We start from the raw sequence: 23,463 nt of genomic DNA on the forward strand, positions 1-23,463 counted from the left end.
CGCGCCTGGCTGGCTGTTTGACATAGGTCGATAGAGATCTCGTGCATCTTCTGTGCGATCCGCGGAAACGTCTTACCCTATCTTGGGCGACGTGTTGCATGTTACATAGCAGGGGCGCAATAACCCTGATAGCGCATAAATGGTTTGGTTGGAGAGAATCAGAGATACATCTTGGAGAGAAAGAGAAGGGGGGAGATAGGGTTAGTTACAACACAAGATAAGATGCGCCTAAACTACCTCCTAAACTATCTCATGAATATCTCTCCTGTCACGTTACATGTGCGCATATGTATGTTTGACATCCACGGTGAGGGCTCTTGGTTGGTCCGTCATGGTGAAGTCGGAGTCGCTTTGCTCGAGAGAAGTGATGACAATAACCGTTGCTCTCGAGGGAGTCCCCTCTTTAATAGTGTGTCGGTCTTTGTGTGTAGCCAGGTCAACTGAGGTGCTGTGTCTTCTGGGCGTGTTGTACCAATTTTCGTTCGTTTTTCCACTAATAAACCAGGCAATTATCTTCTGTACTACTATTATCAATAGATAATAGATTGAGGTTCCAATTTCAAGTCGTAAGTAGTACGAGCACGACTCCACGAGGTACGTGCAAGTACATCGCTAGCTTGAGCATCAAAAGTCACGTACACGCATGCACGAGAACGAGCACGATCGACTGACATGCACTGTACCTGATTGATTTGCTGTAGTACGTATCTAGCAAATTCACATCTCTACGTAAATAATTGAAAGAAAGAAACAAGGAACCTTCGCTTTGATCAACCCATATATATATATATATATATATATATATATATATATATATATATATATATATATATATATATATATATATATATACATAGGGTCGCGCTATTCGTCACCCTGGGTGAAGAATTGTTATTCTTCACCCCAGCCGTACCATGCGCCCTCACGCAGCAGCCAAGCCACGGTTGAAAGGTCGTGAGGTAATTTACCTCATGCATGTGGTAAGATTACAACGTTGCCTAAAGAAAAGGTCTCACGGTCAAGAAGGATCGTAAGAGAAATATGAGCGTGAGGTAAAATTACTACACACCTTACGTCGTGGAGGCCAAGATGGCCGCACCAAATGCACCAGCTGAAAAACAAAGGCTGCCGTAAAATTACGTCAATGAATTATGGTTGCAGGTGAAAAAATATCTGGTTGTATTCCTAGTTTTTTTTAGATAAGACTGGGTTCTTCTTTTTTTTTATAAGGGAAAGACTGGGTTCTTCGTAAAGTACACTAGACTACATTACGTGATTTCCTTCATTTTTTTCTATTTTTTTTAGAAAAGGAGGATGACCCCGGCCTCTGCATCTGGAAGATGCATACGGCCACTTTATTGATTATTCTCGAGGACCGTACAAAGTGTTACAACAATGTGTCTGAATCCATCATCTTGGCAACATATGCCGCTACTCCTATCCAAAATGATTAGGGTGCTAGTTGGGCCACTACCCAAACCACTCACCTAAGCCTAACATCAAAAGCCGGAAGCCGAAACTCATTCGGAAGCCCCAGCCGAGCCACATACCGGGTCTGGGGCACAATCCGGTCAGACGCACTCGTGTGTCGTCGCCGCCATCTTCCACAGGTCCGTCTTCAGATCATATTGAGGCTTCTACCTTGTCTGGCCACTCTGCCATCGACGTCACCATGACGCCAGACAGCTTCCTCCTCCTGCACGAGTCCATCTCCGCGCATCAGACGCCGAGTCTCCACAGCACCATGCCGCCGAGATCCACCACCATCAATGTGAAAGATGAAGCACCGCTCCACCAAAGTCGCCGTCCTCTAGTCCATCGAGCCGTGTGCACCTCCAAGAATGACGCCCCCAGGGGGGAAACGGCACCAGAGAGCCACCGTCATCCGATCTACTGATCTAGGGTTTCCCCTGGAGGTAGCAGAGAGTGGCCTTGAATCTCCACGACGATGCCTTCAGGAAGGGAACGATGCAGACAGCGTCGCCATCGCCGGCCTAGGCAATAGCCAATAGCAGGTTTTCACCCAGATCTGATCGAAGACCTCCATCTCTCGTACACGGGTCGCCGTCCGAGAAAGCCGCCGACGAGCAGGCGCCGGAGCAGTCCCGCCGCCGCTGCGCGCAGACCGGCCGACCACGTGGTTGCAGCCACCGCTGCAATCCACCTCTATGCAGAGCCCACGAGGACCTGCGCCGCCACCCCGCGACGCCCGCTACCGCCAGGGACCAAATCCGCGCGGATCTAGCCGGAGGCGTGCCGGCCCGCCACCGCCCGATCTGACCCGCCGCAGCCGCCGCAGCCGCGGCCGCCCACCAGGTCGCCGCCAAGGCAGGCCACCCGACGGAGTGCCGCCGCGCCGCTAGCCCCCGCCATAGGCTAGCGCCCCCGCTCGGGAAGCCGTCCCGCGCCGGCCATGACCATGGGCGGAGGGGAAAGGAAGGCCCCGCCGCCGCCCCGGCCGGCCTGGCTTCGCCCGGCGGCGCCACGGGGCGGCGGCGAGGGAGGTGGGCAGAGGAGGGAGGAGAGAGGCGGCGGCCGGGATGGGTTCCCCTCGGGGCGCCCACGGGAGCGCCACGGGGCTTTTTTTTCTATTATAAGTCTGAATTTGGACCCAAAAGTAGAACACCGATCTGGAAAAAGTCATTATTTATAGAACCATTGGTCTCAATGGTCTCAAATGTTTCCAGATATCAACTTGGCACTTTCATGAGTTACTGATTTTTTATATTATATCTAGACAGTTCGATTTTTGAACTCTAAATTCAAGCAATGATCTAAAAGAAGCACTTATCAAATTCTGGGCATGTATGTTAGTTTTGCGGTGTGGGGAGTCTGTTGCTTCATACTATGATGGGTTTTGTTTACCTAAGAACTTTAAAGAAAATTTTCAGTAAGTATGAGATAATTCGGAGAACAAATAAAAGAGTTGCAACCAGATGAAGAATACTACGTTAAGACTTCATCGAATATAACCAAGTTCGACATGGAAGAGAAACCGGCCAAAAGCCTACACAATCAACATGCTTGGGAAATTTCAAGATGAGTTGAAAACAACAATGTATTGTGCTGATATGCCAAGTAAAGCTGATGGTTCATTTATTAATTTTGATGTGTGGAGTTTCAAGACAAACAAACGTGAGCTAAGAGAACTAGTCAAAGGCACGTGCTTTGCACGCATAGTTTTGTATGATAAAAACTTGTATCTTTTCTTTGAGTGAGAAATAAACACTTGTATATTGAGTAGATATCACGGTATATATGTTTTCAAGATCTAAGAGCTATGCTAAACTTGCATAATATAGAAAGCAAATCACTTGCTCCGAGCAGGATTGTGTGCACCATAAAAGCTGAGGTTTTATTATATGTTGTTTCCTGAGTTCCACTGATGCATAGTTCCTGCGTTGTTTGGCTGTTTATGCAAGCTTATGGGTTATTTTATGCAACGAAATTCATCTAGGGCTAACAGATAATCATGTCTTGTCTTAGCTTGAGGTAGAGCTTATCTTGGAATGAAATAAAATGTTACACTTCTCGATGATGCATAATAAAACTTTAGCTAGCATCAGCGATGTATGTTATGTCCCGTTAATAGTGTTAAGTTAGTAGTATAGTGGCATGTAAAAAAACTCTTTTTTTGCGGGTGAAAAAAATAACTTAGTACTATAGTGTCTATTTCCCAAGTAACACCTGAGTAATCACGTTCGAGTACAGTAAACGGCAAAACAAAATGCATGTGAGGTTGCAGCAGTTTCTAGACATATCTTGACTTCAGTAGGTGCTATCCAGATTCAACCGGGACTTTTTTTATTTGTTTATTTGGGTGGCAGAGTCAGGCATGTGAAGCAAGAAGCGGAGCGAATCCGGCAGCTCCTAGCCATCAGATCATGTCAGTGTTTGTTTGATGTACGGCAGTGATATACATGGGAGGAGAAATGAACGGTGGATTTTGAGCCAATGGTTGTTTGGGCGGGAAACCGTAAGATAGGGTGGTAAATCCAAATTCAAAATTGTTGCACTATAGTAGTAGAGATAGAGATGAATGGATATTTCTAATAAAGTATGGTGTTATGGTTGGCAAAAGATGTCAAGATGTAATAATGATGCAACACAATTAACCTTGCATAAATAATTTGTTGCAAACAGAAGACTGTAGAAAATGCTAAGCATTAATAAAGCAATTAGTATCCTTCTATTAACTGGAGTGCAAAAACTCAATTCCATTTTTGTAAGGAGAGGCCAAGTAGTTTTACATACTCCGTTGTACGTACAAAGGTATAACCAGATAAAGAAGATGCAAATCATTGGCCTAAGCTATAGTTTCAGTTAAGTCATTACTATACTTGTGGCTACCCGCAAACAAAACTAATATACTGGTGGCAGATGACATTCTAGTTAAAGACCCAAAACATGAAACGAGCATTCATTGTCTGATGGGATGTTCTATTGGACTGGATGCGTCATTATCACATCCAGGATGAGCCAACGTAATTTCTTGTCTCGTCATACGTAACTGAAAATGCAGATGAGAAGGCAATCAGAATACTGGATTTTATTTAAAAACAAGGAAGCCAGTGTGAAAAAGAACAATTGGCAACTAAAAGATAACCAACTAGGACAGGAGTACTTACTGACCACACATCATTTTAAGGCCATCATTTTCTCATTGGGGAGTCGCGTCACATGCTTGTGACAAGTTTTCGAAGTGATCTCTATGGTGCTTTGGTGTCTCGTCAAACACGGGCGGAGGTACATTATTAAACTACAAAAGAAAATGCATGCCATGTAAAAACAAGAACCCAAACAACAATTTTGGATTTCATTATTTCTATAAAGAGCACCAGTGAGCCATGTGCTGACTCTGCTGAGCAACCATAGTTTGAGCCCAGCATCTCAAAGATATTCAGACGCCTCCGATGGTTCTGCCACCATTAATTTCAGTGCCATCAACAGATGGGGTCAATGTTGTTCCTAAGAAAATAAAAATAGATGGGGTCAATGTTGTAACCTGACGGAATCCACGACCACCCACCTCAGTGCAAAAATTAGAGTGTTCCTAAGAAAAAAACATATATACTGTTATCTGCAAAAAAGCTAATCAGTAAATTGTAGGTGCATCTAATGAGGCCTAAACTCCAACCCATTCCAACAAATAAATTAAATTAATTCAGAAGCATGTAAATACTGAATGATTTCCCACAGGGCACTGAAACAAAACTCCATATCTTCATTGTGGACTGTGAAAAATCAAACTTAAATACTGTAAAGAACAAACCAAATATTCTCCCTACATACTTTACTTGTACCTGGCAAAATTTTAGCCATTTCGTAGCAGTTGATGCTTCCATGTCAAGGAGCACACATATTCTACACAAACACTGCTCTACACCTCTGCCCTGGCATGGATTGGAAGAAACAGCAGATCCAAATTTCCTAATCTAAAAAGACATCCAACAAAGCTACTTGGAGATACAAATAAACAAGAATTAGAGTGTTCCTAAGAAAAACCAATTACAGAGCATGCATGCAAAAATGCAAACACAAGCAAGCATATATTGTAAAATTCAAGTTACCTCATCGGGTAGGAGGTCTATTCTCGTGATCACTCCAGTCTGCAGCCTCCACAAAAACTGAACACCAATGTAGAAATTTGGGAAGAACATGACGAGGTGTAACAAACATGAAATTGATTGGAACTGAAAGCATTAGGATCAGGGTTGCTCGCGCCTCCTATGAGCTCCTCACCTGCACACACGCAACCAAAATAAACACAAAACCTCAGACAATGTCGTCGCCGTTAAGGGAGGTAGTGCCACCACGACAACCCACCGCAGCACCGCTGCGACAACTGAGATAAGAACAACATCATGGTACAACAACTGAGATTAGAAAATCGTTAAATCCCTCTAAAGAGAATGACAATATACTGATATATTTGGCATGCGCACGCAAATGTTAAGCCCAAATTAGAAGAACTTCCAATCAACCAAGAAGCTACAACAGGGACAGTACAACACATAACAAAGAATTTCGGTTTTATGTACCTGCAGCTAATTTTTTTTTGGTTTATGTACCTGCAGCTAAAAACAGGGAACGACTTAATGACAAAAAGGCATGTAAGCGTGAAATAGTAGTACAAAGATCAGCGAATGAGGAATAAAAGGCAAAGAAAGAAAGGGAGATGGAAGGTGGAAGGGACGGGAAATTGTATCTATGAGGCGAGAGGGAGGAAGTCACAGGGCTCGAGCTGGCTGTGGAGGATTAGAGGCCCAGATGCTGACCACCACAAATAGCGTCGGCTCCGCCTAAACATCAATGTGAGCATCCACCACAGCGCTGCCTTGATCACCCACCGTAGCACTGCCCGACACCGAGGCCAGCCGCCGCTCACCATGCTGCCCCGCCTGCCTGTCGATCGCCGCACCGACCACTCATCGTGGGAGTTGATGCATCCATTTTCACTGGAGTGAGAAACGAAATTCTGGAACTTTCCTATTCGCACTGTTCGTCTTGCTCGTTAGCTATGCAGATGATGGCTGCCATAGATTCACACGCTGACGTCGAGTGTACATGGATGCCGCTGCGCACATCGCGCCTTATGCCAGTCCAACATTTAATAAACCCCTTCCCAGTTGAAAGAGCACGTTCCTTTAGGACAAAATGGAGAATAAGTAATTTATTCCAAACCAATTTCGCAGTAGTAATTTGTGATGAAGACCATCTGCTGTCAAGTTTAAAGGATTAAATCAATTCACATGTGCTGGAAAAAGAACCTCCACAGCGATACAATTCTTTCAACGGAAGGAGTACTCCCCCCCCTCCCCCGCGTCGCCCTCCCCACGGGCGACTCGGGAGGCGACGCAGCCCTCAAGCGCTCCCTCCCCTCCTCCTCCCCCTCCCCCTGCCGCCGCCGGTGCTCCCCGCCGGGCAAAGCCCTGGTGGATCCGGCGGCGGCGGGACTTCGCTCCCAGGCGGCCTCCCCCCTCGAGCGTGGGGCTCGACGAGGCTGACGGAGCTGCGCTTCTCCGAACCTAGGGTTTCGCGACGGCGGCCCCAGATCCAGAGGGTCGGGCCTCTGGACTGGCGTGGCGAGCACGCGGGCGGCGCGGCGCGACCCTTTGGGGGCGCGGCTGCGGCTGCTTGGCTGTGCCCCGGCGGATCCGGGTGGCGGAGGCTGCGGGCCGGCGCGGCAGCGGCCATGGTCGGCGGCGGCAAGGTGCAGGTGGCTGGTCTCCGCGACGGCGCCACTAGCCCTGCTCGACGCGTCCCGTGCGATGGCTGGCCTTGTCTGGCAGCCATCCAGCAGCTGCTGCACTGCGCTGGCCGGTGCTTCCCTACATCGACAGTGACAATACGTGGTTTCCCTCTCGGTGCTGGTGGTCCTCTCTGGCGATCTGCTTCCCCATCTCCTGTTTGCTCTGCTTCGGCGGTTTTGGGGTTTTGGTCTTGGGCCGGGCGAAATCCCTGCGCGGCGATGGCCTGCGCTGACAACGGCGACACCTGAGTGTGCCGTTACCTCCATGGAGGCGCTGTCATGGCCCAGACTGGACCCTCTCCTCGGGCACCGGGGGAAACCCTTGGTCCAGTTCCCTGGACAAGGCAGCGACGGCGTCTCAGCGCCATTCCTTTCTTGAAAGCGCTGCTTGGGTCGCACTTGGAGTCCCCTATGCGTCAGCTGGAGATGGTGGCCTCCCCGGTCTTTCCGGCGAGGTTTGCTGGTAATGCGATGCTGTGATGAGGGCTGCAGCATGGAGCGTGGGCGTCCGGGGCGCAATGTACGCCGGCGCCGGCACGTCCAAGACGATGGCTTCGCTAGTTTTGGCTGGGTCCTGCCATCCACCTGCCGTCTCCTAGGCACATATGGGTGGAAGGTACGTTGGCCCGGTCAGCCCTGGAGATGCAGTCTTCTTCGGAGGCGCCTGGCAACGGCTGTGACGCGGCCTTGAGGCTCTGTGTCTAGCTACCTTGCCATTCATGGTTGGAGGCTGGACAAGGCTAGACCTTTCGTTGTTGCGGTCTGTAGTTGGTAGCACCTCCTCACCTGCTTGTCTGGTGAGGACGATGGTGTGTGTGCGTGTGTCCCTTCTCCCGGGAGGTTGTACCTGTACTGCTGTTTTCTTCCTGTTCAATGAAATGAAACGCAAACTCTTTTGCGTTTTCTCGAAAAAATTCACATGTGCTGGCAGCCAGAGAATCTAAGACACTAGAAACAAAGCAAGCAAGCATAAGGCGCGATGGATCCTTTCATACGCAGACACCGAGTAATTAGAGAAGGATTGATAAAATATTAGTTACTTATCCGGGATTGTTGCCCATATGAATTATTTTCGATATCAAGCATTGCCGTGAAATTAAGGATGTAAACTGAACATTGAGAAGGAGACTGACGCTAGATGGATCCTTTCATACGCAGACATGCTTAGCTTTGGCTGGACTAGTGAGGTAATAGCATCCGAATGCAGAGCTAACCACACTGGACTTCATAAACTACATGGCAGATGTATATACTCCCTCCGTCCAGAAATACTTGTCGGAGAAATGCAGAAAAATGAATGTATCTAGAACTAAAATACATCTAGATACATCCATTCCTCCGACGAGTATTTCCGGACGGAGGGAGTATAACATAAGATTCCAAAATTAGTAACTGTACAAAGATGAAACAAACAAGAGGATAATCGATCATGGCATACCTATCAATATATCACTGTTAAGCGTCTTCTTTGAGCACATTGTCAGTAGCAGTTCCCATTCAGACATTAAAACAAACACCTCGTGGGCAAGAAATGCCAAGTAGTTAGGCAAAGAATGAGATCCAAAGGGAATTACAGACATAAGCAGTGAAATTTTGGAAGCAATCAGATCAATAAAAAGATGCTACCTAGCAGGAGGAAGGGGGCTAGCAAAACAAGAAAGCGACATGGTGTAAGAGGAAGGGCATCATGCAAGGAGAAGGGCAGCGTGCTCGCTGTGTTATGTGTGTGAGAAAAAAGGGAGGAGCACGAACTTAAATACCGGTGGCGGCGCTGGATGCTCGTCCTTCTGCAGTCCGTGGCGACCGTGGTTGAACCAACGCCGCCGTGACCACCATTTGCAGCGCGGCCACGACCACCACTTGCAGTGCCGTCGCGACATCCAGGCCACACGCCTTCTCACAACGCTTCAGAATCCATTGCCGGCCATCTAACCCGCTGAGCACCATGCCGCCGACCAGCAAGCCAGCTGCGGCCTGCCATTCGCCGTCGAAACTGCCGCTCACCACTCACGCGCTGCTGAGGAACTGGCTGGGAACTCGCTGGATCGACCGGGGTGAAGAATTACTTATTCTTCACCCTGGATCCTTAATAGACTTTCTATATATATATATATATATATATATATATATATATAGGTGGTATATTTTCTCCTCCCTTTTGCATGCAACTACATCCCACCATATGCTGCCCTACTTTTACTTTACTTCTGGTTGCCAACTACGAGCACATAAGTAATTAACCAATACGTCTTTTAATCGCCACGCACAAAAAGCAAAACAAATCTATCACCAATCACCGTGTGTACGTGCATAATAATTGTACATATACAATCTGACTTTCTTTCTTCTTTATAAAAAAAGAAAATAAATCTTATCAACAAAGTTGACACTATATAGATAGTGTCAACTGTAGTGGTATATCTTTTGTATGGAGGCAATGGAGCAAATAAAACTAATCCAGAACATATACTAGTACAAACTAGCTAACCAAAGTATAGATACTATATGTCGATCGTATGATGACACGAATCGTTCGACTTTCTTCTTCTTTCCAGATCGACTAGCTAACGTTCGGCCTCACTAGATAGCCTCCATCTAGTCTAGGTACATTTCTCCTCGATCGCTTTCCTGCCTTTTGAGTTGCATACAACTACGACTTAACAGTACGCTTTATATACTTTGCTGCCAACTAGCATATAAATAGCTCATCAATCTTTTGACCATGCACAATGCATGCATTTTCTTCTTTGAAAAGGGAGGTTGAGACCCCTGGCGTCCGCATAAAAAAGGTACACGCAGCCATTTTTGTTGAATTATACTCCCTCCATTCCACAATGTAGTGCTTCCTCTATCCCCTGCTTCAACTTTGACCGTAAATTTAACTACCAAGACCGATTGCGGCGGGAACAAAAGTTATATCAGTGAATTTGTATTCGAAAGAAGTTTTTAATTATGTAACTTTTTCTCCCGCCGCAGTCGGTATTGTTCGTTAAATTTATGGTCAAAGTTCGACCTCCTCGGGAAGCGCGGGCGCACTATATTTTGGAATGGAGGGAGTACAACAAAGTCTGACAAAAAGAGTACATCGATCAACCCGAAGCCACCTTCCATTGACAGCTGTCCCTACCCTACAAGCTTAATGGTGGGGGTGGTCATGATCTGGGTCATGTGTGGATGTGCCCTACAAGCATGTAAATTATGCCAATGCATACGTGTTATATGACCTGCCTTTTATTTTGTTATCAACATGATTGATTGACATTTTAGTCCAAAACATAAAAAGAAAAGATGGATTGACACTTGATGGTGTATCTTTTCAGGCGTGCTAAAGGTAGCTAAGGGCATCTCCAAGGGGATCCACATTACGCCCCTATTTGTCCGGACTGAATTTTTCATCCAACTGGTTCCCCATTTCGGCCCGGATAGTGTAAAATCCCCTACTTTACTTTATTTTTTTCCTTTGAGAATTTATTTTACTTTACCAGGTGTCGTGCCATGCCAACGAACTTTGCAACCGGAAAAAAATCAATCTAATAATTCATACCATCAACAAGATTTAGGTAACATACATTATACATGTTGGGACCGATAGTGGTCTATCTTTTTTTCTTTTCAGGCGCTGAGCCGAAAGATGCATCATGCATGGACGGATTCATACATGTACGCACGCACGCTAGCTAGCTTAATCCCCAAGTGCAAACACGAAAGGAAAATCCTATCTCTCTTTTGATCGATAGTTCAAATCTCTTTCCTTTCCTACATTCTACTACCTAGCTCACATATCACATATATCTACGTATATATGTACGCCTCCCGGTTGTTACCCTATACTCTCCTTCCGTATCAAAATATAAGACATGTTTTTTGACACTGTCATAGTGTTTAAAACCTCCCTTATTTAATAGAAGAGGCAAATCTTTTGCCTCCGTTTCAAAAAAAGAAATAGTGTTTAAAACCGTCTTACATTTTGACAGAGAGGGAGTACTTAATTATTATCCCTTAGGTCTTAACATCAAAACTACAACACCTTTCACGAGAGAAGGACATGGATACACTTAGAGCAAGTACAATAGAGCTGAGTCAGCTGGCTATAAGAAATAAACTAGTATATTCTTATAGCTCGCGCGCGGTCTCATGCGTCGACCACGGTGAGGGCTCTCTTGGTTGGTTGTTCTCGGTTAACTCGGAGTCACCTTGTCACCTGTCCTAAGGGCTCCAAATTCAAATCCTAAGTAGGATGATGTACGTACAAGTACAACACTAGCTTGAGCATCAAAAGTCACGCACACACATGCACGAGCACGATCGATTGCCACGCACTCTACTTGATTTGATGTACGTACTGTACGTAGCTAGCAAATTCACGTGCAGTAGAATATATTCCCTACCTCTGCAGTAGATCAAGCCATATAGCTATGGCAACTACTCCCTGTTTCTGTGCAAGTCAACTATTTGTAAGTTTGACCAAAATTATAAAATAAAATAACAACATCTGCAATACCTAACAGATAAAATATGAAACTAGTTTTCACGATGTATCATATGATATAAATTATGTATTTGTGGATATTGATACATTTTAAAAAAAAAATCGGTCAAACGTGCACTCATTTGACTTTTGAAAAAACAAATACACCTTATATAAAGGAATGGAGGGAGTATATAGGTATATTTCTCATCCCTTTTGCATGCAGGATGCAGCTACACCCCACCATACACCTACACTTGTTTACTTTACTTTACTTTATTTATATTGGCCACCAACGACAAGCACACAACTTATTAACCGGTCGATATTTGTATCGCCTCGCAAGAAACAAAGCTAACAAATCACCATGCATGCGTGCGTGCATAATAATGCTACATATGTAAGTAATCTGAGACTCTCTCTTTCTTTTACTAGAAAAAGCTGATTGAAAAGCTAGATAGTCGGATAGTGGTATATCTTTTGCACGCAGGTGATCGGAGCTAGTAAAGCTAGCCAAGAGAATAAGTACTTGTACTAACTATAAAACCAAAGTATAGATACCATATGTTGTGTTGAGTGCTATCAACCCCATTAAGCTATACGTACAATTAATAGCTATACGTAAGTTGCATGGATTCGCAAATTTTTGAGTAAGTCAATTTTGTGGTAGGAGCAACAGTTTATAAAGGAGGAAAAAGGCTGGAGAAAGAAGAAAGAAGGACGGCCGTTAAATCTTAATCCAATGATCAAGAAAATCGACGTATCCAAAAATGATAATTCAGGCGACTCACGTATAATCGGCCCCACTAAGCTACGCGTTGCACTGTATGACTCTTAACGGGTTCCTTCCTCGTACCAAACAAACCCAACACATCATATGCATGACTGACAAACTACTAACCTTCTGCCTTCGTACGCGCGCGTGACACTACTCCAGTTTCTTCAATTCCTTCCAATTATATTGGTGCAAGCTTAAATAAATAAATAAATAAATAGAAAACCCATATGGTGCCATATAATGTGTTCACAAGGAACAACCCTCTTCTTGCTGCAAGTGACTTTGCTTTAGTTAAGCACCGCATATATATAGGACCAGATGACAACAGTAACCCAAACAAAGACCATCTTTCCTTAACACAACTCGATCATCTAGTAGCTAGGACGCAACACCTCTAGAGAGACAAGTTGGTCCAAAAACAAGATTAGATTCCCAGGATGCTACTTGACTGCAGTTTGTGATGGGGGCAATGAGCACAGGAATCAGAAAAAAACAAAGTGTTACTTGACTGCAGTTTGTGATGATGAACAAGAATACCTTGCTCATCTCATTGACAATCCTTCCACCACGACCAATAACTTATTGGCACCCATATATATGCTCATCAGCAACGGCAATAGTGGCAGATTCTTCTTGGGCATCCTTGTTAACAGGTGATCTCATTCGAGTGCTTGGCTGAAAAAAATCTGCAAGTCAAGCAAGTTTAGCTTGGCTTGTTGAGTTGAATCATGCCCACACGAGAAACATTTTATGTACGATATAAAGTCATTTCTGCACCCAATAGAAAATTATTGAGATTAAGTGATGGAATGTTTTCTTCTACTGATGCAGAAAAATATTAGTACGAGATGTGGTGTAGAGCAGACAAACCATCTAGTAAAATAAATGCCATGTCAAGGGGATCGATGTACGTTTAAAGGAAAGACAGACAAATAATGCACCTAAGTGTTGAGAACAGGAATTTAATTTTCATTCATCGCCCTCATTGGTCCGCCTTGAATTGCGCAGTGGGAGACAGATTAAAGTTATAATCCTAATTATATCTAGCTAGTTGGCTGGGAAATATAATATCCAGATTATAAAGATTTAAGCTAGAAACTGGACAAATAATTTGCATTCATTCTCCTGGCTAGAATTACAATGAGGGTTAGGGTAGACAAATAAACTACAAATAAACTACAATAATTTGCATTCATTCTTCTTCTTCATGTAAAGTAAAGCAATTAAGATTGTACTATGAAAACCATATGAGATGAGATGAAGTGAGATTACGCAAAACTCTATTCCAACAACAAAAACAAATGATCTCACCAACCAAAATTCTCATGCATCAGCACTAGTGCAATCCTGATTGGGCCATCCAACCGCGCAACAAATTAATTGTTTCAGTTCAACAATCCTCTCATCTTTGCTTGTCTTGGGTTTCATCAAACCCCTCCCAAGTACACTAGTAGTCATTTTTGCTGCTCCAGCAACGCAACGCAAAACCCACCAAAAAACAATTGCAACATCTCCTTCCTTCCTGCTCTACTACCACTACCACTACCACTACCATTTCTATGCTCTGCTCTGCTCTGCTTTGCTGCATTGCTCCTGCTGAGGCTACTCCACACAAGGCCTCCTCCCCTCGCCACCCTGCTGGTTCCGCCCGCGGCGGCGACCCATGGCGTACGAGATGTGCTCCGCGATCATCGCCTCCGCGGCATCCACCGCCTCCCGCGTCCCGCTGATCACCACCTCCCTGCATGCCACACACACATGCATTGCAAGTCAGATTACATACACAGGCAGGTAACAGGTGTAACACTGACCGAAACCTGCTGTATGTCGTTGGTGCCCACCCACCTTTCCCTCATCCCAGGTAAGAGCTTCCCCTTGAACACCGTGATCAACACGCCCGTAGCCTGCATTCCAAACCATCACCGACAGACAGTTATTAGGCGAAACAGATCCGTTCAATTCTTCATTCCAAACCATCACCGACAGACAGTTATTAGGCAAAACACTACTCTGCAGTCAGTCAGTACTCAGTACCCAGGCGTCCACCGCCCTCTTCTTCTCAATGAAATCAAACTCGGTTCACTCGCTCCACTTGAGCACACCCTCACCATATGTATATATAGGACCAGAGTAATGGCAGTGACTCATGTACTCCCTCAGTGCGAAAAAGCTTGTCCCAAGCTTGTTCCTCAAACGGATGTATCTAGCACTAACTTGGTGCTAGTGCTAGATACATCCATTTGAGGGACAAGCTTTTTCGGACGGAGGGAGTAGGAGAGAAGCTGGTGGTTGCGTTTCGATGATGCAGGCAATATATATACATACTATCATATATAATATGCATCATACCTGTTGGATCTCCTTGATGACCCTCCCACCACGACCAATGACGGCGCCCACGTACTCAGTCGCGACAGCGATGGTCAGAGTCCCTTGTACGTCTCTGCCGTCGTCGACGTCAGGTGACCCCACGGGAGTGTCGGGCTGGAGGAATCCAAGGAGAAGAAGATGGTTCGGTTGGTTAACTGGGTACGCATCCAGTATTATGTATATGAAAAGAAAATGTGGCAAGGTCCCTGAATGATGATGATGATGACGATATATGAAGCAAAAAGGGACAAGGGTTTGCATATTCAAATCATACTAACAGATTGGTTGGAGTCAAGCCAACGGTTTCATTTCAGCTTATTCTGCTAATAAATTACTTGCTGCCAATATTTCATATTTCTTCTAGGCCAATATAACAGCCGGCACATGCTTTACATTTTCTGATTCATGAAGCATCAATCAAATAAACTAGAGAGAGACAGTAGTGAGGGTGGTGGACCTACCATATTTTACAACACTATAGTAACGAAGGACTATATAATTGTCTGCATGGAAAGGTTGTCCATTTAACATTGATTACCTTGTCACAGAAAATCAAGGTAACATTACAACAGAATAAGAGCAACAATAGAGAAGAGAGCCGGCCCCCTTTTCTTTTCGACAGAATAAGAGACATATGTTACTGCTGTCTCTGACCACTAGACAAGTACACTAGACACTTGTTAACAAGACAGCATGTACCGAGAAGCTTCATCGAATGGACCAACTATGCATTGCATGAAGAGAGGGCAGTCCAGATTAAGGGGTGACCGGATCACAGCATGTAAAGGTAGGTGTATTTCAGTTGGACAAGGATGACTTACCCTGCTGTGGTATCTCTCGACATGCTCATCTTGAGCATCACCGTCACACCCAACGCTTGAAACATGACAACGTGGAAAACCAACGCCTGAGTATTTTATTTCAGAAATGTGATTTAGCCAATTACTAGTTACTGCAAAAGGCAATGTGATATGAACTAGTCTAGTAGCTAGCAGCTCAATGCAGCAAACTGTAATAATATATACTAATCGATCGATCATGTTGATACGAAAGCATGGCAGAAACGATCAGGAAGCGACGTGTTTCTCAGGTTCCATCTTATCTTACTGCTGCAAGCCATTGATCTGTTGATAGACAGATAGTAATCCAGTAATAAACCAAAAATGGCTCAACAAGGCAGAGAGAAGAGATGCAACGAGCTGAGTAGCAGGCAATGGAATGGATAAAACAAGAGAGAAATGAAAGGTGATATGTACTTTGGTAGGAGGATAAGTAGTGGACATCGTCAAGCAGCTCGGAGAGTATAAGGAATATGGCCTGCAGCTGATGTTCCAAGCGCCCGGTGATGTTAACCAGTCTGTCATTGAAACCGTAGCAGAGTCGGTGGTGTGAGACCGTGATGCCAGCATTTGACTCTTGAGCTAACCACCTAGTAGTTAGATGATGAAGAAAACAGATATCATCATCATCATCATCATCATCAAACTTGGAACATGTGAGAAATATAGAGTAGAAATGAAATTAAAAAAGGGAAGAGGAAACATGCATGCCCCTGTTTATGCTCCCAGTCCGTCCCAGATTGAGATACACGATAATATATATATATATATATATATATATATATATATATATATATATATATATATATATATATATATATATTCCAAATAGTAAACGCAAGCTAAAACCACCTCTGCTCTCAACAAGTGTGAAATACAATACTGTAGTAATAATGTTGGAGCAGATACACAGAGATGAGAATTCCAAACAATCATCCAAAATACACAAGTCCACAGCGGCAGCGGCAGCGGCAGCGGGCAATCAATCAATCAGATGAAGATGATACAAACAATGTGGTGCAAACTGGTGGGATCATCCCTCTGAATGAATGAATGAATGAATGATTCAAAGAGGAAGGGGAAAAAAACAGAGGAGAGCATACTTGATGAGCGTCCCTCCTTTGCCGATGAGCGCGCCGCAGCAGGCGTAGGGCACCACCAGCACCACCGTGTTGTCCGCCTGCTCGCCCTGCAATCACCACATCAGAGGATTGAATTGGATGGAGTCTCTGAATCATCGACTGTAACTAAAACTCTCAAGAAAGAAATGTTGAGCCTTTTGTTTGTTTACAGTACAGAGGAGCCTAGCCTGAAGGAAGATTCGACTGGTTAGTTTGGGTACTGCAGTACCTGGTAGCGGGGGGGGATCTTGTGGAGGAGGAGGTCGGCGGCGTCCATGACGGCGCGGAAGGGGCCGGAGAGGAAGACGACGCGGCGGTCGGTGCCGGCGAGGATCTGGTCCCTGCCGGAGAGCGTGATGCGGGCGCCGGAGCCGGCCTCCTTCTCCATGGCGGCGATGGAGGACCCCGCGCTGCCGATGATGCGGCCGGCGTCGGCGTCGCGGACCAGGATCCTCGCGTGCGTCCGCCTCTCCCACATCGGGTCTGCGGCCCCATCCCATCCCATGGACAGACAGACAGATTGGAGATTAATTTGGATTTCAAGTAAGTAAAGCCCTCGCAAAACCCTCGTCGGAGCAGAGCAGAGGGCGGGGAATGCCTCTGCTCCGACGTCGGCGGCTCCTCTCCTCTCGTCGAGGAGGGCATCGTCGGAGCGGGAGGGGGCTCGGCTCGCCAGGCTTGTTCTTGTCGGAGAAGAAAGGGAGAGAGGAGGTACCTTGGTAGCGGTCGTCGTCGGTGGCCGGCGGCGGGGAGGAGCCCATGGCGACGGCCGACGGCGACGGCGAGGACGGACGGAATGGAACAGGGGAGGGGAAAAAGCCCAAAGGTGGCGTCTTTTCCTTGCTTGCTTGTCTCCCTCTTTCGCCTCCAAAGCAATAATCCTAGACCTACGGGCCTGTTACAGGCAAGTTACGAGAAGCCCTTCGCTACTTCTCTTCGCCCCCCCTGATTTTCACCGGGGTGGCCCCGCTTCCTGCCCTTCTTGCCAATCAAACCATGCCATGTCAGCGTGTAATTAGTCTCAGCCTGTAAATGTCCGTACGTGTAGCATTACTGGCCTCCAAAGTCCAAAGATGCAAACCAAAACAAAAACCAGATGAGACCGGCCAGCAGAGGAGCGGGCCCCGCATGTCAGCGGCACATCAACCAGTGCTGTCTTTTTTTTTTTTTTGCTTTTTTTTATGCAAGTATAAATCATCGCCCTCCAATGCGTGCGGCGAGGTTTTCTTACATGTTACCAGCCACACTAGCCTCTAACAAGAAAGCAAAGATGGCAGAGATAAACCTGCACAACATCTGGATCAATGGCCCCTAGTGATGTAAACGCTCTTTATAGTATGTCTTTACTTTACGGAGGTAGGGAGTTGAGCGGCCTAATCAACATTGTTGTATAGTATGAGTCAAAGTGGTTTCTCTTTTGTTGCTTCCTTGTGTGATTTAATCTAGTTATTAGTAGGATTTCTTTCTTTCTTTTTTAAAAAAATGTTCTTAGTTCATTAGTGGTTGACAGAATTGGATTACAAATCTCTTGTCCCATGTAGTCTAGTCCTAAACCCTAAACCATACCACCCTTCAACAAAACCCACACCATATCCATATCCTACTAGAACTAGACTGGACTAGCTGCACACCACACCACAGCGCAGCGCAGTACCAAACCAAACCAAACCAAAATCAAGGAAAATCCCTGTCTCTGTCTCTACATTACACCATTGCAAATCCATCCTCCCCCCTCCCAAAATAAAGAGAAACAACTCCTCCTAGCTCCTCCTCCTCCTCCTCACTCCAAGGCCGCCGGCACCGGCTCTTCTTCCGACTTCTCCTCGGGCACCGGCGCTTCCTCCTCCTCCTCCTCCTCCTCAGGCACCCGCGCCTCCGCCTCAGCCACCGGGACAGGCTTGTGCAGGGTCGACGTGCCGTGGAACACCGTCGGTCGCCCGCCCTTGAGGTGCTCCAGCAGCTGCAACACACCACACACACATTAGCCATCAACCTCCCTTGTATCTACCAACGCAGCGTGACATGACAGAGGACGACTGCAAAAGGCACACCTTGTCCTGGGTTATCGTGCCGAACCCGAACCGCTGCGTCCAGATCGACACCGCCTCCTCTGCCGCCGGCAGCACAAAGTGCTTCACCTTGAGGGACGACAGCAGCCGCTCGATGCACGCAAACAGCGCCTGGAAGTACCCCTGCATGCATGCATGCTCACACAGTCATTAGTTGGTTCACCTTGAGCTTTATTACTTGCTTGGTTTACTGCTCTAGGTAGGCTTCTTCTTTTTCCCCCTTCTTTTGGCTACAAACAGCCAAACAGGCATCACTTGTTTACACGGATAATACAATATAATAGACATCGACTTACCAAGCCTTGGTTATCCCTGCTCGTCGCGACCAAGGGGAGCTCCGCGGCTACGTTGCCCATGACACGGAAGAGTCCAGCAGAAACCACCGTCTTGCTGCATCCATCAACACAACCCGACAGTTGGTTCAGGCTACCATTTTCCTTTTGCCAAATGCAACACCCAGAGGAAAAAGAAAAAAAAAAGTTTACCCGACAGTTAACACCGCACAGTACATCCCTGTGTAATCTTGATCCCTTACGCTCCTCCTGAAACAAGAAACATCATACGACTTAGGTGTCTTGTGCCTGCAACTTACGCTCAAGTATGGTACGCGTAAATGGCATACCCATAGACCATGGCTGGAATCAGGTCTCGCCCCGTCCCAGCTTGGATGATAGGATCAAATGATTCCTGCAAAAGTGCATTAGAAAAATTAGCCCACACCACCCATAACTAGGCTAGGAGGATGTATCATTGGTTTGGTTGCACACGGAAACTTAAGAAGCCACGGCAACTTACATGGAAAATACCAACCGCCTTGGACAGCACCACTTTACTATCTTCTGAACTTTTGTCCCTCAAAACCCTCCATCTAACATCAAGGTCGCCATCGTCATTCAAACCTTTCTCCGCGCGCTTCTTCTTTATGAGATCAACATCCACGGCAGGAACAGGTTCCGCTCCACGACTGACCAGGTCCTTCAGTGCCTCGCAGATCTCCACACATACGGTGGAACAAAACCATGCTCCCTCGGGCAATGCCTGCAGCAGTTAACCCATTAATATACTTCTTCGTTCTTATGATGCAAACTTTTAAGTAACATATCGGGCTAGGGAGATCACCGTCAAATCAGCCATGTTGTGTTCTTTCAGGCATCCAACGTGATATTCCCTCCCACACTGAACAAATAGCAACATACAGTTGACAGTTTATCACAAAATGAGATTGCCGCAGCTAAAAAACAGGATGGCAGCTCAATACGGGCATATCATGGATGGATGTGATTGGTCAACTTACTTGGTCACAGAGCAGCACAGTTCGTTCACTAAATTTCTTTTTGCCAAAATCATGTTGCCTGCAAAACCGAAAGACGAAAAGGCTTGTTGGAGCATCAGAGAGCCAAATGGACAGCATATAGTTAAATAACAAGTGAGTATCCTGAATCCTAGATCAGATGCAGTGAGACTTAGAATCCAGTGAAATCATTCTGTAACTTTCAAGTTGATATTCAGATATTAAGACTGCATAACTCCAGCAGTCCATACTCCGTAAAGGAAATTTGATATCAATTTTACCTAATTCCTTTGCTTGTGGAGGATAGTTTCATATGGTCGATTGGTTCTACGTATTGCTGTATTGGAAAGATAATGAACAACAACTTGCAGATACAAGGGTGATGGATGGACACTTACTTGCACAATGCGCATCCACCAAATGCACCCTGAGGTGCTGTGGCAATACGGATCGACCGCGTAAATATTTGTCCGATGGAATCAACTCCATCAACCCTCCCAGCGGCTATTGCATTGTTGTTGTATGCCAAATAACTTTCTCTCTGTTGCCTGTTTTCACAATACCGGCAACACCAAGCTCCCTTCGGTACAGAAGACAAGCCAACACATTCTGCAATAAATAATCAAGACAACCAGTGGTGAGGGGCCTTTTGACACTCTAAATCGCTATGGTAAATACATCAAAACAAATATCTGGATGGCCGCATGCCCGAATGAATACCCAAGAAGAATGGAAGTTGGCTTAACTGGGAAACATGCATCCCCTAGTGGCTAGGCATATAATATATAGGTGCATAATGAATGACGTTACCTCTGTGAAAAGCTCTCGGGCAGGAGTCACAAAGAAGCAGCTCCCCGCCATCTGAACAGATGCTGCATAAGTCATCGTTCTGCTTTTCTGAAGGTTTTCGGCCTTTTGAAAGAGAAACCGACAGCTCATGTAGTGAAACGCCATTGGAAATGTATATGTTGTGGTAACTGCATGCAATAGTGTTAGCAAAGGGAATTGAGAGTATGAACAACAGGGCCCAGCAGAATACATTGTTACAAGAATATAATAAACTCACGGTTTGCGCCGAGCAGCTCGGCCAGCATGGCCTTCAAACTGTGAAGGGCTAACCTGTTCATCCAGCACAACGGTATTTCTGGTCAGGTTCAGTAGTAGCATAAATAAAGGAACTAGCTAATTAGAAGTCCAGGCTGACTCCTTGACTGAGTTGTTTCATGTATCTAAACTAAACTAATGGAATGAAGGGGCGGTAATTTTACCACTGTATTGCAGCAATAACAATAGATTCCATGTTCCTTTATGTGGCCATCCAGCAACCTCTAGAATGTTAGTCAATAACAGTATTAATAACAACAATACAATATTTATTTATCCGGAGTGGCTGAAGAAACAAGTTGCATAAGAAGTAAACCTTTCCCTGGACATAATAGCCGACGTCTGTGCCCTCCGCCAAAACACCACTCATGAAAACCAACTTGTGCAAGCCATGGTCCCTGCAGCATGCAACAACATATAATATAGAGCAACAAAAAAAATTGAGATGATGAACTCGAGGAGAAAGAAAGCTAAAGTAGTTTGATAAGCAGCAGAGCCTACTTTCTTGTGATTCTTCCTGCACTTGTAGGCTTGGATCCTGGGGAGAAATTCTTAGGCACCCTGCCAGATGAGGTTGGGCTTGCTGCACTTATTGTCTTGGCTACTGGGTAGAAATTCCTAGGCACCCTGCCGTATGAAGTTGGACTTCCTGCACGTGTAGTCTTCGCTCCTGGAGATAAGAGAAATTCTTAGAAACCCTGCCAGATGAAGTCGGACTTGGTGTTTTTAGGTGCCCTACCACATGATGAAGTTGGGCTTGCTGCGCTTGTGGTTTTCGTTCCTGGGGAGAGATTCTTTGGTGGCCGTCCTCTCGGCCTAAATACCAGCAGTAGAAACAATGGTCTATAAGCGGAGAAGAAGAAGAGAAACTGGAATAATCACATGGCCAACTATATAGTATCACAGACATTACCTTGCGGTGCTCTGAGCTTCCTTAGACTCCAGACATGTATCACAGAAGGAAGCAAATTTTCCAGCGCGGAAAGTTTTAAACGAACCTAAAAGATAAGACATCGGCCAAAGTTACAGCATCAAATGAAAGAAAGCTTGGTTTGGATGATCAGGGTGGAGGGAGGGGACTCACTTTTGCAGTCCTGGCATGTCACTGTCCTCTTCTTAGGCACCGGGCCTATTGCTCCCAGTATTGCAGATTCCAGTGTGTCTACAGTCGCATCTGTGCACGCCCTCAATACATCATGCAGAGTATTTCCACTTTCCAGGAAAATGTAATCGGAGGGGCGCTTTTTATGGCTCCCGGCATGCACCTCGAAATAAAAAGGCGAAACGACCTGCAAGCCATGGCAGATTGGTCGGATATTGGCACATGGCATGGCAAATTGGTGTTACGGCAGAAGGGGACTACTTACATTTCGGCCTTTACATGAAGTGCAAGAGCACAATATGCCCGTGTCTTTGATGACTCCACGAAGTACTGGTCGCTGAAACGAGAGCAGAAACAAATTCCAGATCAAAATTTACAGCAGGAGTGAAATGGAACCAGGTAGTACTAACATTATTAGGATTAGAAAGAGGAAGTGCTACTCGTATCTCCAGGTCCAGAGCTATGTTGGTATGTGTAACAATCGAATCGGATGCTCGGTTTCATTTCATTATTACCAAAATGCACATACTGTCTGAGTTGTATCGAATTGTTAGAACCATGTCCTCCCAAACATGTTAAATTACTGGCTGAATCCTTTGATAACTGATTGAAATGCATACTGACTGAACTAGCAAGAAGGATGTGCATTTTTACCTTCCCCTTGTTCATGAAGTAGTTGACGGGCTGGCCCTCGAGCAAGCCGGTGGCGAAGAGCTCCCTGAGGTTCTTGGGGATTCCATCTGGCCCCTCGGACTTGGCCTTGAGGCTGGCGCCGCGCTTGGTGCTCTTGGGGGAGGGCGACGGGGAGCTGCTGGCGGTGGTGGTGCCCGACTCGTCGTTGTCGCCGTCGTCCACTTGCTGTTTGACCTGTTGCAGGAGCGACCTGGTGAAGCGGCGGGGCGACGCCGGGCTTGCTACGCCTCCGGCGAGTCCCCCGGGGTAGGGCTGGAGGTGGTCGGTGGGCTCGTCCACGGGCTCCTGCTTGGGTTTGAGCATGGGCTTGGGTTGGTGTTTGGGTTTGGGTCTGGTTGGCTGTGGGGGAGCGGTGGCGGCGGTGGGGGCAGGGGAG

At 46.1% G+C, this 23,463-nt stretch overlaps 2 protein-coding genes, 1 long non-coding RNA gene and 1 pseudogene across 6 annotated transcripts; 1 reads left to right on the forward strand and 3 right to left on the reverse strand.

Annotated features, from left to right (window-relative positions):
• Positions 1-4,166: 4,166 nt before the first annotated feature.
• LOC119332393 lies at positions 4,167-9,286 on the reverse strand. Of its 3 annotated transcripts, XR_005160926.1 has the most exons (5): positions 8,691-9,286; positions 5,571-5,742; positions 4,839-4,968; positions 4,629-4,759; positions 4,167-4,510 (listed from the first exon to the last, which is right to left on the reverse strand). It is a non-coding gene; the product is annotated as an uncharacterized LOC119332393 (long non-coding RNA). The 3 variants fall into 3 exon arrangements; XR_005160928.1 differs by having other exon boundaries at positions 4,633-4,968; XR_005160925.1 differs by having other exon boundaries at positions 4,629-4,968.
• Positions 7,183-8,159, forward strand: LOC119332392 (annotated as a pseudogene).
• A 4,514-nt stretch (positions 9,287-13,800) lies between the features above and the next one.
• On the reverse strand, positions 13,801-17,681 carry LOC119332032 (protein BTR1-like). 2 transcript variants are annotated; one of them, XM_037605215.1, is made up of 8 exons: positions 17,544-17,681; positions 17,058-17,311; positions 16,811-16,896; positions 16,125-16,297; positions 15,690-15,775; positions 14,848-14,982; positions 14,316-14,402; positions 13,801-14,239 (listed from the first exon to the last, which is right to left on the reverse strand). In XM_037605215.1, exons 1-8 carry the CDS (start codon positions 17,587-17,589, stop codon positions 13,946-13,948), a joined length of 1,161 nt encoding a protein of 386 aa, XP_037461112.1. In that variant the 5' UTR covers positions 17,590-17,681; the 3' UTR covers positions 13,801-13,945. The 2 variants fall into 2 exon arrangements, with proteins under 2 accessions (XP_037461112.1, XP_037461113.1); XM_037605216.1 differs by having other exon boundaries at positions 13,966-14,239; positions 14,344-14,402.
• Positions 17,682-18,316: 635 nt separating this feature from the next.
• On the reverse strand, positions 18,317-23,457 carry LOC119330193. The gene is made up of 19 exons (XM_037603310.1): positions 23,049-23,457; positions 22,660-22,731; positions 22,377-22,581; positions 22,206-22,290; positions 22,032-22,108; positions 21,794-21,962; positions 21,609-21,690; positions 21,457-21,516; positions 21,255-21,307; positions 20,999-21,165; positions 20,587-20,797; positions 20,192-20,249; positions 20,017-20,073; positions 19,693-19,935; positions 19,520-19,584; positions 19,383-19,439; positions 19,194-19,287; positions 18,880-19,020; positions 18,317-18,788 (listed from the first exon to the last, which is right to left on the reverse strand). Exons 1-19 carry the CDS (start codon positions 23,388-23,390, stop codon positions 18,609-18,611), a joined length of 2,418 nt encoding a protein of 805 aa, XP_037459207.1. The 5' UTR covers positions 23,391-23,457; the 3' UTR covers positions 18,317-18,608.
• Positions 23,458-23,463: the final 6 nt, after the last annotated feature.

The sequence above is a fragment of the Triticum dicoccoides genome, chromosome 7A, assembly GCF_002162155.2.
Source record: "Triticum dicoccoides isolate Atlit2015 ecotype Zavitan chromosome 7A, WEW_v2.0, whole genome shotgun sequence".
Lineage (NCBI taxonomy): Eukaryota > Viridiplantae > Streptophyta > Magnoliopsida > Poales > Poaceae > Triticum > Triticum dicoccoides.

Bases quoted from the DNA above. Each gene is read 5' to 3' on its own strand.
- LOC119332032 (XM_037605215.1), bottom strand. From the start codon at position 17,589: ATGGGCTCCTCCCCGCCGCCGGCCACCGACGACGACCGCTACCAAG. The intron at 14,983-15,689 runs GTAAGTCATCCT...GGATTCCTCCAG, and splicing joins TCGAGAGATACCACAGCAGG to CCCGACACTCCCGTGGGGTC. The intron at 14,240-14,315 runs GTTTCGGTCAGT...TGTGGCATGCAG, and splicing joins GCACCAACGACATACAGCAG to GGAGGTGGTGATCAGCGGGA.
- LOC119330193 (XM_037603310.1), bottom strand. From the start codon at position 23,390: ATGCTCAAACCCAAGCAGGAGCCCGTGGACGAGCCCACCGACCACCTC. The intron at 20,074-20,191 runs GTAAGTTGACCA...CTATTTGTTCAG, and splicing joins CTGTGCTGCTCTGTGACCAA to TGTGGGAGGGAATATCACGT. The intron at 19,440-19,519 runs GTATGCCATTTA...TTCTTGTTTCAG, and splicing joins ATTCCAGCCATGGTCTATGG to GAGGAGCGTAAGGGATCAAG.